The sequence below is a fragment of the Chenopodium quinoa genome, unplaced genomic scaffold (assembly GCF_001683475.1).
Source record: "Chenopodium quinoa cultivar QQ74 unplaced genomic scaffold, ASM168347v1, whole genome shotgun sequence".
Lineage (NCBI taxonomy): Eukaryota > Viridiplantae > Streptophyta > Magnoliopsida > Caryophyllales > Amaranthaceae > Chenopodium > Chenopodium quinoa.
Window position 1 is genome coordinate 870,150 of NW_018743099.1, and position 17,276 is coordinate 887,425.

Consider the following 17,276-nt stretch of genomic DNA (forward strand, 5'->3'; position numbering starts at 1 on the left):
AATTTTTTAAAAAAATTAAAAAAAAAAAAAAAAAAAGGGGGGGCGCCCTGGCTGGACGCCCAGCCGGCGGTGGTGGCGCCAGATGCAGACGCCGCCACCAGTTGGCTGGCGTTTGGGCTGGACGCCACAGCCACGGCTGCGGCGCTTAGACTAAACGCCACAACCGTGGCGGTGGCGTCCAGCCCAGGCGCCAGCCAACTGGTGGCGGCGTCTGCATCTGGCGCCACCACCGCCGGCTGGGCGTCCAGCCAGGGCGCCCCACCGCGTTCACGGCGGTTTTCCCCTTTTTTTTTTTTTTTTTAAACAAAATATACCTTTCCACCTTGGGACATCCTTCCCTCCGCCGCCGCCGCCACTTCCTTGCCTTGCCGCCTCGACATTGCCGTTATTTTGAATTTTTTTTTTAGAGAGGTTGAAAGAAGATGAGCAATGAGAGTGTGAGTGATGAGAGTGTGAGTGTTTTTTTTTTTAAGGTCAAGGGCAATTTTGGGAAACCAAGTGAATTTTGTGGGCTTTATGTAGTAATTTGTGGGCGATGTTTAACAAATCCCCTATTTTAACGTGAGTTGTGTAACACCAAGATGATCTTTCCATATTTATATTGACTTAATTAGAATATTCATAAATAAGGAAATCATATGTTCAATTTAGAGAGAAATTCATTGATAGAGAGAGAATTTCAAGTTTTTGGAGAGAGAAAATGGCTGCTCAAGAATTATGATTCTGATTGTTGATTTGTCGGTGATGATTATCATGAGAATAATGATGATTGTGGTGACATAGATGATATTGTAATGAAGGAAAAGGTAAATTTATTTTTCGCATTGATTTTGTAATCTAATTGAATTTAATGAATGTAATTTGCAATTTTATTGAAATTTATGCAAATTATTGATTAATTCGGATCTGATAAGAACTCATCCTTATCTAAGAACCTTAGTTATATAAGAATCAATAAATCCGTAGAATTAGGTTAATTCGGACGGTTCAGATTAAAACACGTATCCTCCCTCTAACCCCTTACCCACCACCCAAATTTTTCTCTCTCTTCATTCTCTCTCTCTTCAAACCCCAAAAATCTCCATAGTATTGCAATTTGAAGGATCTTAATTTCAGGTATGTTTTTCTTTTCGATTTTGTTTAAATTTCTATGAAATTAGCATGATGTTCAAGTGAATTTTGTTTTTCTTTTCGATTTTTTTGAGTTCGATTTTCGAAAATTTAGGGCTCGAATTTAGGGTTCAATTTTTGAAAATTTAGGGCTCGAATTTAGGGTTCGATTTTTGCGGCTTTAGTGTTCGAATTTAGGGTTCAATTTTTGCTAATCTTTTGATTTTTGTTCGAATTAATTAGTTTGACTTTTGCGAATTATATAGTTTGATTTTTGCTAATATTTTGATTTTTGTTCAATTTTAGTTCGATTTTGTTTGATTTAATTAGTTCGATTTATGTTCGAATTATTTTGTTCGATTTTTGTTGTTTGTTATTTTGTTGGATTTATATTCGAATTAATTTATGTTCGATTTTTGCTTCAGTTTTTTGATGATTTATTGTACTCCTTCCGTTTTTTTTATATGCATCACTTGAGAATGCACATAGTTTTAGGAGATAAATATAATATTGTGAGTGGGTGAATAAATTATTACTCCCTCCGTTTCATAATGTTAGTCCCATATGGAATCAATCACATAAAATAAGAAAACAAATATATTTGGAATCTAACATTAAAGTACAACAAATTTCATAATTAGCTTACCTTATTTAACTTTTTTGATTTTTCATTTGGAAAGCACAAGTCATAATTGCATAATTTAAGGTAAAATTTTCCTTATTTAGAGTCATGTCATCATTACACAATCAATTAATTAGTTATAAATGAAATATATTCAATATGGGTATATCTTTTTGAAACGCCCAAAATAGTATATAGGACTAACATTATGAAATGGAGGGAGTATGATAAAAGTATGATGGGGACCATGAAAGAGAAAGTATGTGAGAGAGAATAGATATTTTATTATTTAAGTGGGGACATAGAAGAGAGAGAAATGATAAAATAATTTAAGTGGGGTTTAAAGTAAGAGAGAGAAATGATAAAATATAGTATAATTTTACCAAATATAGAAGTGATACATATAAAAAAAAAAACACGCATAAAAGGAAATTGATGCATATATAAAAAAAACGAAGGGAGTATATTAGTGCAAAATGTATTAGACTTCTGTGATTTGTAAATAAGATTAGCATGTTCCAAATTATTTTTCAGCATGTTCGAAACTCTTTCTCAGCCTGAGGAACTAGTTTTAAACACTCCAAATGCATCATATTTGTACCTGCAACACTACAAATATTTCGGGGAATGAAACATGCTTTTAATTGGATATGATTATTTATACGAATGATTTTTATTGTTTGAATGTGTACATGCATAGTGGGCTGGAAATGTGAGGGTGTGTGAAAATTGCAAATCTTTCTAGAACATACAGTGTTGTTTCAAGCGCATTTCATGTTTTTACTCATAGTGGGAAGTATGTCTTTCTAAAGTGACTAATGTTCATGGCGAAATGATGTGAGGAAAACTCTTTGGAAAACTCTTTGGAAGACCCTGTACAATCTAAAGGTGTAGAAAAAATTTAGAACTTGAGAAAAGGTGTAGAACGTAGGAAAAATAATTTAGAACATAAAAGAAAATTTAGAATATAAGTTTAGAACATAGGGTGAAAATAATTTAGAACATATATTTAGAGCTTAGACAGAAAATTTAGAACATAGATAAAAAAATTTAGAACATAGGAAAAAATTTAGAACATAGATAAAAAATGTTGAATATGAAAAAAAAAATTTAGAACATAGTCAAAAAGTTTAGAACATAGGGTGAAAATTTTGTGAAAAAAATTTAGAACATAGGAAAAAATTTTAGAACATAGGGTGAAAAAATTTTATACATAGGAAAAAAGTTTAGAACATAGGGTGAAAAAATTTATATATAGGAAAAAAGTTTAGAACATAGGGAAAAAAATATAGAACATAGGGTGAAAAAATTTATTATATAGGAAAAAAGTTTAGAACATAAGGTGAAAAAATTTAGAACATAGGGAAAAAGTATAGAACATAAGGTGAAAAAATTTAGAACATAGGGTGAAAAAATTTAGTACATAGGAAAAAAGTTTAGAACATAGGGTTAAAAAATTTAGTATATAGGAAAAAAGTTTAGAACATAGGGTGAAAAAATTAGAACATAGGGTGAAAAAATTTAGAAGTGAGAAATTTTAAGATTATAGATAGAAAAAATTTAGAACATAGGGTGAAAATTTTCAGAAATATACGAAAAATTCAGAGCATAAACAGATTAATTTAAAGTAATGGATAAAAAATTTTAGATGATAGGAAAATAATTTAGAACATAAAAAAGAAATGAAAAAAAAAGAACATATGCTAAAACCTATTAGCTCAATTGGTAGAGCACTATGCAAATGCATAAAGAATGTAGGTTCGATTCCTCCATAGGTTATCTCTATAAAAAAAAAATCAAAAGTAAACCATGATAATTTAATAATAGTAAAATATGGAAATAAATCAAATTTGTTATGAAATATTGTATGGATATCCATTATCCTCCTTTATCATTTCGGAATGTTCTAGAACTAGGGTATATTATTATCTAAGCAAACCCTAGTTATATATATATATATATATATATATATATATATATATATATATATATATATATATATATATATGGAATAAGATAGACTGATCTATTCTCTCCCTAATTTCTTTTCTTTCTCTTTAATTTTATAACATGTTATCAGCACCAAAGCTCTAATCAATATGTAAATTTTATTGTTGATTTCTTAGGTTAATGATTAATTCGTTGTATACTGAATGTGTTAAATTATATTCATTATTATCTTGTTGTGTCGCATCTTGGGAAGAAATTAGAAGGACATTAATCTTGATCATGGTTTTTGGTCTTTTAATAATGAAATCACATGTTTCAAGAATGTCATATCATTCCCAATCCTCATTAATTTATTTGGGACTAGTACAAGGAGTCTCACGGTATTAATAATTTGGTTACAAAGAACTACTTTATAATAGATTAGCCTTAATCAAGGGCTATACTTTATTTTCTTTTCATTGACGTTTTCATGAGTTACAGGCTACCAGATGACGTAGACAACATGAAGTTGACGATAAGGCTAGTTTTTATAGTGGTCAAGGTTTTTATATCAGGAAAGTTCATTCTCAACTATGCTGTTATTGTTAATTTTAAACCTTTACATAATATGTTTATATTGTTTCCCAAATTTTCGTATTTTTATTATTCTTGGAGTTCAATGAGCAATTTGGGAATAGTTGGATTTGATGCATAATAACTAATTAGTAGTTTTGTTTTGACTATGATTTTGTTTAGTTTGAATCTAAAAGGTATTTAAAATTATTATTGGGGTTTATTTTATGAACGTATGGTTTTCATGAACTTGTAGTACATATATTTTCTAGATTTTGGTATTACTTTTCCTATCCGTAAATGAGTTTGATTATTTCTCTATGCTTAATAGCAAATATGAATGGTTTGATTTAGCAATTATTTACCCATGTCTAATGCCTTGAATGTTTGTAAATTGTACGAAGTAAGCCTAAGGCACATGTGAAACTATTTATAATTTATGTATTGAATTATGTTTTTATATTTCAAGTATGATATGAACCATGTGGTTTTCCACTAACGTGAACGTGTTAATATTCTTGTTTCTATTTCCTAATTAAGCTATATCAGGCAATATATTGATATAATTGATCGATCCGACAGTATAGTTGATTCAATCGATTCAGGTATGTTTTTATTAAAGCGTGAAGTGGTAGGTTCTCATATTATTTTTTACCTTCTCATTCAATTATAGTATTATGTACCTATTATTATTATTCTTATAAGTTGATAAAATTATGAAGCATATTATATTTACATTATATTGATTGATGTGTGATTAAATTCAATTATAGTATTATGTACCTACTTGAAGTTAGATTATTGGAATGAATGTAAATTGAATATGATGTGCGAACCTGAAGTTCCTTATATTTATAAAGAGTATTCATGTCTTATTTTTACCTTCTCTTTCTGAAAAATGTAGATGGATTGATATATATTCTCGTACATATGGACTTGAAGTTCCTTAATTAATTAAATATATAGCAAAAGTGTGTTATGAGTTCAAGTAATTAAACATGACATTGTGAGAATCCATGCATAATCAACGTTTTATTATGCCCATAAATATAAGAAGTTTTGTTTTTTTTTAAGATGAATGTAATTGGGCATGAGGAACATGATAAGTGTTCTATAAGTATAATTTTATATAAGCATGTTTTTGCTACAAGGAACACGTTACTTGATACATGACATTGCCAAAAGAATTTATGGCTTAAAAGTTGCAAGGATTTTAAAGGTTGTTGGATTGATTCATTCCATACCCCCATATGAAAGGAATAGGGGGACATTGTATGTAATCCTTGCATATAAATAATAAAATATATTGATGGTCAGTTTGATACATACAATAACTTAAATATCAACGATTTATTTAATAGAAGTGGCCACAAGTTAATTAAATATTTTGAAATGATACCATCCTGAAGATGGATATAAACAAATGACATTTATCATATACTAGTTGTAAATGCTCTAATTTGAAATTGATGTCCTTAAAGTACAACATCAATTGTTGATGAACCTATAGCATGCCTGAAGCGTGATAAATCAATATGTTCTAAAGATAATTAAGTATCTTTGAAAAAGAAAGGAGTCACTATTGACAATGACAAATTTGAGGAAGTGGTAAATTTCATTGCATTTCTAGAACAAATCACTTTAAGTAAAGTTCATATGTTTTATGATTATATAAAAGACTCCAGAAGAGTATGAAATATCCAACAAGATTAACATGTATCAAGTTTATAGTTTAAACTCCAGTAGAGTATGAGTAATTATTGGATAAAATATTAATTGATTGTCTTGCCAATTGTATAAAGAAACACATGTTGGTGTTCTAATATCACATCACATTCATGGCCATGCATATAGTAAGTTTAATAAAGTGATCACTAGTGTTGAAAACTGACTAGAGTTTAATAAAGTGATCATATAGAAGTGACTAGATGTGATAATTTAATTAGACCATCCGGGTTTAATAATTACCCATTATGGAAACCTGAAGTTTCGTTTGATACTGTGCTGACGCTCTCTCAATGTTAGATGTATGAAATGAATTGAATGGCAAGACATAACATTGAGATTGAGCTATATATATTTGGATTCTGATTCATACTAATTTGTATTGATGAAAATTTCAAGAGTTAATAAGTTATAAAAAGGAGTAATGGGTGACTAGAAGTTCACCAAAATAACGTATATATTATTGTAAACTATCAGAGAACAAGAAGCTCACCAAATACATTCTTTAAAGCTTTAAAGATCCATAAGATCACCACCTAGTAGAATTACAAGCAAGTGATCTATGCTTGTATAACAATTCTTTTGATTGGGGCTATTATATGTCAGCACATAAGAAATTGAAAAAGAATGGAAAACGTACAACTGCACAACACATGTCTCCCCATTGACATTGTTTTCAGAAGATATTATGAAAAGGGTAATATATAATAAATACACCTGCAATGTAAAGCTAACGAAGTAATGATTCTTCGTTGAACTTGTTCTCCAGAAGAGATGAAACTTGTTTAATACAAATCTTCTAAGGAAATAAATTTTGAATGTGATCCTCCTAATGAAGTGAATTTTATTAATGTAAAATTGTCTACTAATTTGGTATATAATAAGATGCCCCTATAAATGAGATATTTTACCAACTTAGGGAGAAGAACGAATTAGCAAAAGTTGAAAAATTTAATTAAAATAAATAAATAAATAATATATATGATCCCTATAATGGTAGTTTGAAAATTTATATGCCAACTTTTGTATATATATTATCAAGATATGTTGCACATTTATGATTTGATTTGTATTCAGTTATGACTCATGTTGCGTAGCGTTGAAGATACATTTTGGTCATATTAATTATGTTTATACATTGGGATAAAATCTTGCCAATTGTACTTGAATCACTACACCTGAAGTGTAGGTTGTATATGACCGGTTCCAAAATAAAGATTTGTTTAATAGATATGATATTTGGCAAGATAGTGCAGTTGACACTAATAGTGTAATAGTATATAAATACCATAGTGTATGAAATACCCTAAAAGTGGTATAGATATCTGAATTATTATAATAGATGGCCTATGATGTAAGAAAAGTTATGATGGTACCAATGAGAAATGTATTAAGATATCATAGTAAAATAGCATGCGGAATGTAAGTTAAAGGAATTTTATAATACCGGTACATAATGGAACCGGTGAATAATATGCATATGCATAATGGAATGGACTAATGAGTAAGGGATCCGAAATATATGTACATTTTGATGTCGACATAATGATAATGATCATAAGTTTATCATGGACCCGAAGTCCAATGAAATATGAATTTTTAAATCCACACTGTACAGTGTCTTGCATCATTTTGAGTCTTATTTTCATGTGCATGTGTGAGTCATAAGTTAATGGATATTTATTGCATATATAGGAAGTTGTTAGATGCATTACTTTATTGTATATTTGTTAATATGTTATCATATTTTCTATATCTCATATTGCATGCATTAATTTCATACAATAACTGTGGTGTATGTAAATGTTCATTCAAAGTATAGTAAGGTATGTTTACAACTTTGATGAAAAATTAGAAAGAGATTAATATTCCAATGGGCTTATAATTGTGATGAAATTATTGATGACACCGATTTAATTGCACATTATGAATTAAGAAGAGTTCCTGAAGAACTTATATACGACCTATTGTAATATCCAGCCTTACAAAGTTTATATCTTGAATTTGCAATTATTATCAAACTCTTGAAAATCTATGTACGTGATAACATTATTAACATCTCAACCTGAAGTTTGAGCATATGAGAGTTAATGAAATTAACTATTTGTATTTACAAGAGAGCTATCGTGTCAATTATGAAACGTCTAAAGAATATCAATGAATCACTTATGCGTGACAATGTTTTCTTATGGTCCAGAAGAACCATGATTAGCGTATATAATTACGTGTGTTATATTATAATTCATATGAGAAGAATGATATTAATAATATCAAGCTAAGTTTTATCATCAAATTATTACTCGTATTAATGAATGTTTGATCAAATAATGATCATCAATATTTATTATTAACGACTTCCAGAAGAAGTCATAACCGTATAAGTTTATCCTTTGAATCAACTATTAAACAGAGATTTGAAATATTGATATTAGAGATAAACACATGTATGGTGAAATGAAGACACTTCACATGTTAGCGTGAAGACTTGAAGATGCAATTTCAATTTAGGAGGATCAAAGATCAACAAGTGATATTTTACCGACTTATTAAAAGATATCCAACATATTGGATTCATTGCCGCGACACTAGAAGATCTCAAGTTATGTATTCATCAGGGGAGAAAATACGGCTGCACTCTTTTTCCCTTGACCACGGTTTTGTCCCACATCGGGTTTTCCTGGTAAGTTTTTTAATGAGGCAGCATCTCGAGCGTATTACGAAAAATGTTGTACTCTTTTTCCTTCATTAGGTTTTTATCTCACAGGGTTTTTCCTAATAAGGTTTTAACGAGGCACAATCTTCGATAGTGGACATCCAAGGGGGAGTGTTATGAAATATTGTATGGATATCCATTATCCTCCTTTATCATTTCGGAATGTTCTAGAACTAGGGTATATTATTATCTAAGCAAACCCTAGTTATATATATATATATATATATATATATATATATATATATATATATATATATATATATATATATATATATATATATATATCTCCTCTGATCTCTATAGAATAAGATAGACTGATCTATTCTCTCCCTAATTTCTCTTCTTTCTCTTTAATTTTATAACACAAATTATTTTTTTGAACTTATAATCTAAATTATTTTTCTTATGTCTTAAATTTTTTCAATGTTCTAAATTTTTTCTGTTTATGTTCTAAATTTTTTTAGCTTATGTTCTAAAATTTTTGCTATGTTCTAAAATTTTTTATATTTTCTAAATATTAACTCTTCAAAATTACATAAATGTCATTAATAAAAGATTATTTTAGATGGTTAGATCAAAACTAATAAAGGGCTGAGATTGGTTCTTATATAAGATTGGGTTCTTATATAGAGGAGGGTTCTTACATGAGCATTCCCCTCTCTCCCTCTCTCTCTTTTATATATATATATATATATATATATATATATATATATATATATATATATATATATATATTGAATTCTGGCCTTTTTTTTTTGTATATGTTACTCCGTATTGTTTATTATTATTATTATTATTATTATTATTATTATTATATTTAAACTCTATGTTTTTTATAATATTATACGACAATGAGCATTGCATCGAAGTTATATTTTATTTTTATTACAATGAGCATTTGGGCTTGTTCTCTGATGCGTGGAAGCTCACCCAAAAAATTGTAGATATCCTATTTTTTACTCATCAACGTGCGATCAACCAACCATAAGCAGACACGTGACACTTTAATTACATCGGGAGAATTAAAAGAGGATATTTTATTGACATGGAAAGAAATAAAATATGGGAAAAAGTAAGAGGATGAAGAAAGTAAAAAGCATGGTACATAAAAATAGAAGATGAAATGTTAAACGAAAAAGAAGGGAGAGAGAGAGAGTAAATCAGAGGACGATGATGAGAACGATGATGTCCTTGTTCTTTAGTCGAAATATGGATGCATTATTAAATCAAATACTCCCTCCATTTCTTTTTACTCGCAACAAATACTATAAATGACCGTTACACATTACTTGCAACAAACTTATTTATTTCCTTTTATGTTAAGTTTTTTTTGTGTGATTTTACAACATTACCCTTACTTTTTTTTTCTTCTAAAAACCCTAATTAAACTACTAATTTTTTCTTATTAACTTAGCATTTCTACCAAAATCATTCTCTTTCCATCTAATTTCATCATCACCTTAATTGGCAACCACCACCACCACCACTTCTACCACCGGATCTCCACTCTATTTACCCAGAAATTTCTCTCTCTTTGTTCATCTCCCCCGAACACCACCGCAACCACTGCCGTGTCCCGTTGCTGTTTGTCGCCGACTAGCCGACTCGCCGGGAGTCGTATTTACTCTCTCTCTCCTCTTTTTGCCGTTACTAAAGCTTAAATTTGAAGATTTAATGGTCAAATTTAATCATGAAAACTCTAGATCTAGAGTTTTGATGGTTAAATTTGACCAATTAAAGCTTTAATTGATGATAGAGAGTTGTGGGTTTCCGATTTTGGGGTTTTGGGTTCGAGTTCGTGGTTGTGGTTTTTGGGATTGTGGGTTGTGGGGTTGTGGGTGGTGGGTTTCGGCGTGGTGGGTGGTGGATCTGGGTTCGTGGGATGTGGGTTTCGGGTTTCGGGGTTGTAGGCGGTGGTTTCGTGGTTCGTGGTTGTGGGATGTGGGTTTCGGGTTTCGGGGTTGTAGGCGGTGGGTCGTGGTTCTGGGTTCGTGGTTGTGGGTTTCGGGGTTGTAGGAGGTGGTTTTGGGGTTGTAGGCGGTGGTTTTGGGGTTGTGGGTGGTGGTTCTGGGTCGTGCTGGGTCGAACTCGTGGTGGTGATAGGTGGTGGTGGTGGTCTGGTGCTAGGTGGTGGTGGTATGGTGCTACTGCTGGTGATAGGTGGTTGTAATTGATTTTGTTTTTTTGTTTTTTTGTTTTTTTTTTTTAAGGTTGGATTAATTCTAAACACGTGTCCTTATTTTTTGTAAATTACATTTACCATCTTTTGCCTAGGAGTCCGCAAACTATTAGTTTGTTGCGAGTAAAAAGAAACGGAGGGAGTATTTAAGATTCGAGTCAAGGTTGATCAAATCTCGAGCCTAATCAGTCTCACCTTGAGGAGTTCCAAAACACGAGCCGAGCTCAATTTTCTAGACTTGACAAGCTTTGATACATTCCCAACTTCCAAAGCCACCACTGTTATGTCTCAACTCTCAAGTTAACTCGATCTCATTTTTATTCCTTAACACCTCGTGCTAGTTGCTACAATGCTATCCATTTAGATTGCGTGATTTAAACTCAAATAAAGTTAAACTCCCCTTTGGCACTACATTGCTTAGAATGACGAATAACAATTACAACCACAAAACCACACAAAGTCACAAACTATAAACCCCACATATTCAAAAATTGACTACTAACATAACAACAACATTATCCTCAATTCATATCCCATCTTTCCTCTGTTGATGATCATACTCCCAACTCCACAACCTCCATGTTTCCGGCGACAACAACTTCCTCGCCACCATCTCTACCACCGCATTCCCTCTTCTCTCCTCCACCTTCTCACCTCTTCTCCGACCTCCTACTCCTTCGTCCGCCATGCTCAACTCCCTCCCTCTCCCTCTCTCTCCACCGCAACTTCAACCTCGCACTCGCCGTAAAATCTACGCCGAAATCTAGATGCTTCGCCAAATCTACTGCCGAAGATCAGATTAGCGATTCCGAGACTCGTGATGGTTCCGGTGTTGTTGATTTTGATGACAGAGAAATTGCTGGTAATGTTAAAGTTGAGCATTATTCTGCTTCTGGTAATGATGTTCCCAAAGTGAATTCTTCGCCTCCTCCTTCTCCTCTTGGAATTCCTGAGCCTGTTTATCAGGTTTGTTCATAACTTTCACGAGTAGTTTTGTGAATAATTCTACTAATTAATGCTTATAATCGGAGTAAATCCAAGTTTATCAATTTTGTTTCTACTTAACAAAGAATGCAAATCAAATGACAGTTTCGTAAGGAGGATCAATAATTTTTAATTATAAAATGCGCGTGAAATTGTTGATTTATTTTCGATGATGTCACTTGATATGCAATTTTACTAGCTTGATCTTAAAATCATTTTGTTCTGTTGAATTCGATTATGTTATGTTCTGATGTAATGGATGAATAGGTGGTGGAGGTGAAGTCGGATGGAATGGTATCGACGAAAACGATTAATAGAAGGAATTTGCTGAAAACTAGTGGTGAGTTTGAGATCATACATGGTCTCTTTGTTCGAATTTAGTTGTCGCGTTACTAGTTCAAATTACATGATCAACATGACTATTAACTTGATAATTAGTTTTTGTAACTTTGGACAGTTGTTTATGAGCTTGTTTATTGTCAGGTCTTCGTCCTCGTGATATTCGCAGTGTTGATCCGTCCTTGTGGTTGACAAACTCGATGCCATCGTTACTGGTACATAATCAGATCTCTTACTGCTTAGTGACATACAAGTAATTGAGGCCAATAAAGGAAGTAAAATAAACTAAGGCCCCGTTTGGTTTAATGTAAAATATTTTCAATGGAAAATTAGTTATCATGAAAAACATATTTTCAAGGAAAAACACAATTGCAAATTAGTTTTCCTTTATTTGGTTGCATACAAGAAAAGTCCAAGAAAAATAAAAAAATAAGAGTGGAAATGTAAGGATGAATGAGAGGAAAGTAAAAAAAAGGAGGTAAGGAAGAGAGGAAATTGTGGCTTCCCTTGTTTTGAGAAGGAAAATGTTTTTCATCATTAAGGATGAAATTTTCCACCCTTGGAAAAATTATTTTCCACCCTTAACAAACCAAACAAAGGAAAATGGGAAAAAAATGGAAAACTCATTTTCCATGAAAACCTTTTACATCAAACCAAACAGGGCCTAAGTAAAAAGTCATAGACAATACTCACAATACTATATGTTAATCAGTCATGAACTAGTGGCAGTTTACTGATTTGGGCTACAACCTATCGAATTGCTTATGTTAGCTCGAAACCCTTTTCACTGCTGCAATTTCAGGTTTTATTTCGTATGTTAAGATTGATCATCCATTTGAACATATGTTATAGGTTCGGGAGCATGCTATTCTACTGAATTTGGGTTCATTAAGGGCGATAGTGATGCAGGAACGTGTTCTCATATTTAACTATAACCGGTAAATTTTTTTCCTTGCAGAATTGCTTTTGCTGTTTGAAAATTATTTCTCTGCTGATTTCTAACATACCTTTCAACATGAATTATTTCAGGAGGGGAGGAAAAGCTTTCATTGACTCGTTGTTGCCTCGTTTAAAGTCTGTGAACACAAATGGAGTGTTGTCTATGCCATTTGTACTGGAGGTAAATTTAAATGTTACGAATTTGTTTTATCTTAGGCTCTAATCTGTTTATATGGACTAGAACATTATTATGTGGTCAAGTTTGCTTTATAATATCGGATGATTTCATGCCAGTTGAAATGTCTAGTGATAGTATGCAATACTTTAGAATTCCAAACTTCTGAGGGTTAATGTTTCTAGGTTGTCGAAGCAGCCTTGGTTTCAAGAATACAGCGCTATGAGCAAAGGATGATGGAAATTGAACCTCGTGTGAGTATGGCAACACAGTGAGTATAGCTTTTGTTATTTTCTTATTTGATATCTTGGCAATCCAGAACTTGGAAACTAAAATTGTATTCCAATTGTGTTTTGGGTGTTCATCACTTAGCTAGCTTTGTCCTTAAATAGGAAAGTTATGCCAAATTATTCTTAAATTTCTGAAAATCATTAGAGATTGGGGTTATTCACTTATTCTATATTGTATATTCCTTTGGTTTTGTAATTCCATTCCAAACTGTAAGGAAAGTATTCTTTCATGCATCTCAGGTTCAATCACTACTTGAGGTTCTCCCTAATCGATTAACAGGTGATATCTTGGAACAACTTCGCACTAGCAAGCAAACATTGGTATGTCTTGTCGTTTTTTCAATAAACAAGCAGTGTAGCACTTTCATTTTAGCAATAAACAACCTGAAATATATTTATTTGACAAGGTTGAGTTGGGATCTCGAGCTGGGGATCTCAGGCAGATGCTGCTTGATCTTTTGGAAGACACGCAGGAATTACGCAGGATATGTATCATGGGAAGGAATTGCACAGTTGATAGAATTACTCACTCCTTAGAATGCTCAGTCGCCTTGGACAAAGATATTGCAGAGGGTGAGTCAAAAGGGGAAAATTGTTGTGTGCACTTATCATGAAATCTTTGAAATGGGATTCTAACATATTGTGTCTGATGCAGAAGAGGAGGAAGAAATTGAAATGTTGTTGGAAAATTATCTTCAGAGGTAATATGACCAGGCAGTTTATTAAGAATGCTTGTGCTGTATGTTGCCAGAATGATCTACTTGATCTCAGTAATTCCGTACATTATTTAATATCTTTCATATGCATCATGCAGACTAGTAGGCTGTAAAACACTTTCAAATCTGCAATGATATGTAGTGTGTTTTGGGGAAGCTAGTCTAAGAGAGCTCCTATTCATTTTACGAAAGCTTTAGAGTTGTGAGACGAATCTCATTGCTTGCATTTGCAGGTGTGAATCTATCCATGGTCAAGCTGAAAGGCTTCTTGACTCTGCCAAAGAGATGGAAGACTCCATTGCTGTAAATTTAAGGTCAGTTTTGGGAATACATTCTTTACCCATATCCTTCATTCTTTTGGGAATACTCTTGTGCAACCTAGGTCATTGGAGGCTCAAGGCATGTCTCTTACTGCCCAAACCGTAATGTTAAACTTGTTAATTTAGAATAATGAAGTTAGTATTCCCAGAACTTGCATACAATGTTAGCCCTGCCTACCCATTATTCCTCAACTTAAAGAGCAAGATCATTTTTATGGCAAATCAAAAAGCGTGTATATATTGATCTTTTATGCTCTTATATCATTTTTTGCTCCTGAGACTTAAGTTATTGTTGTGGACATTTGCTAATAACAGAAATGTTTTCTCATAATTCAGTTCCCGGAGACTCGAAGTAAGCAAAGTGGAGTTACTCCTCCAAGTAGGCACATTCTGCGTAGCAATTGGAGCTTTGATCGCAGGCATATTTGGAATGAATTTGAGGTCCTATCTTGAAGAACATGTGGTATGTCTTTGGTAGTCTAGTTATATTTTGAATATCATTATTTCAAAGATAGGGCCAACATGTGTTTCACTACAATATAGCTTCTTTGTAATATGAGATCTAAGTAGATTGCATGCCTAAGATATAGGTAAACCCTGAAATCTTCCCCTTCAAATGCTCACTTAATTTCAGTATTTATTTTAAAAAAAGTCACAATCTATATTCTTTTTCTACTAACACCAATTTCCAAAATATTTATGATTATATACTCATAACGACTTTTGTACAAGACAAGTATTGTATGGATCACGATCATGTTCATTTAAAAAAATGTACATATTCATTTAAGGCACTGTTTGTTTGTCGATTTTCAATCTGAGGTGAAATTAATAGTCCGCTCTTTTGATGCAGTTTGCATTTTGGACGACAACAGCAGGGATTATGATTGGTATTGTGGTTGGATTTTACCTTATGTATGTATATCTCAAGAATAGGAAAATATTGTAGCTTTGTTCTCTCAAAAATCAAAGTAAATTGGGTATATCAGATTAGTGTAACCACCTCATTGTTGGGCTGCTTCACTAGGTTAGCTAGCTTAATTTATTTTTACTGTAATTTTAGGGGGAAGGCTGTATAAGTGTAGAAGAGAGATCATGTAAACAGGGGGTGTAATACTTACTACATGTATTTTTCATGTAAGAAACTCATTACTGCTGGTAGTAATTGACAAAATCACAGAATATCTAAATAAAGCAAGCTGTTTGGTTTATGATTTCATCTCCGTTTCATTCTTGTACCCAATTTTTACGTGACCTTTTAGAAACAAATTGTGAATTACTCCCTCTAATAGTCTAATTCCAGATAAGAAGAAGGCTCATCCTAGAAATCAATCTTTTTTTTTTCTTCTCTTTTTTCTTTTTTAAGAAGAAGGCTCATCCTAGAAGGGGAGAATTTTAAGGAAATCTCTCATAGAATGAGCTTGGTGAGATTCGACTCCTGGCCTCACGCCTAGAAGTTGGACAACTAGTCAAGTACTCTAGTCTCCTATTTCAAAGTCAATCAATTTTGTTATTGACTTATTGTTAGTCTATAAAATTTGTTCTACGATACTAAGAAGCATTCCGTTCTATAATGGTATATACAAGTATTTATTGACATATACTCTGTATGAACACATGTGTATTATCACTGATAATACTACTCATACTACATTTGTTTCATAAAGTTCTACTCAGTTATTATTGTCCGTTCATGTGGTTAAATTTTTATAACTTTGATTGTTAAATTATACTTGTATTCACTTATTACATGGTCATGTAGGAATGTAGGATGTACTCTATAATATGTAACTAGATTTGTTTCAATTTTTATTTTAAAAATATCAAATTTTCATGTTTTATAATTCCACATAACTACTAAATACTTCGTATTATTTTTGGGACTAAAACTATATATTTGTTGTTGAAGAGAAACAGGCCTAACTTCATAGAATAGAGGGGAATATTTAATTTCTTAACACTAACGTTTTAAACGGCTTATATTTAGATTGAGGTTGAGAGGAGTTCTAGTCATGCTCTCCAATTTTACTCCACCCATACAAATTGTAGCAATATCTCTACTCAATTGGAAGGATGCATTATGATTGGTTAAATATCACTATTAGGGAGTCGCTTCACTCGATAGTTGCATGAATGGCGAGGACAAATGACAAGGAAAGTTAACAAATTTACTCGTATTTATAACATGCGTACTATTTAAATGAGTCAACTACCAAGTACCAATGACTCACAACCTTTCTTTTGGGCAAGGATACTCTATCATACAAGTGTACAAGTGTTGTTGATATACACATACAAACTCTAGATTTCATTCGAGGTTCTTGTGAATATTTCTTATAATTATTTATGGTTATTGTTGAGGTCAGTTTTGCTGCTTTGATTTACACATTTTAGTATAGCATAATTTATAAATGTCTTGTGTTATATGGAGAATGTCTGATCATCCAAAGTACATCAAGTAGATTCCTCCACCTGATAATTCCAGATGTTCGTAGTCGTCACGCCTTGAAACAGCTTATAAGGGACACCGAGAATGAGATCAAAATATTCAAGGAACTAGTACTGCTCCTTAGGACCTCAATTTGTTGCCATGTTTGTATTCATAGGCAAAGATCTGTCACGAGGAATTAAAACATTTGCATCAGGTCATCTACGAGTTACT

At 32.2% G+C, this 17,276-nt stretch overlaps 1 protein-coding gene across 1 annotated transcript; it reads left to right on the forward strand.

The window, feature by feature from the left end:
* Positions 1 to 11,247: 11,247 nt before the first annotated feature.
* Positions 11,248 to 15,825, forward strand: LOC110731819 (magnesium transporter MRS2-11, chloroplastic-like). Its single transcript, XM_021911703.1, has 12 exons — positions 11,248 to 11,817; positions 12,103 to 12,175; positions 12,319 to 12,389; positions 13,027 to 13,112; positions 13,204 to 13,294; positions 13,474 to 13,542; positions 13,819 to 13,899; positions 13,986 to 14,151; positions 14,234 to 14,279; positions 14,528 to 14,608; positions 14,951 to 15,077; positions 15,468 to 15,825. Exons 1-12 carry the CDS (start codon positions 11,431 to 11,433, stop codon positions 15,561 to 15,563), a joined length of 1,374 nt encoding a protein of 457 aa, XP_021767395.1. The 5' UTR covers positions 11,248 to 11,430; the 3' UTR covers positions 15,564 to 15,825.
* The last annotated feature ends 1,451 nt before the right edge of the window (positions 15,826 to 17,276 follow it).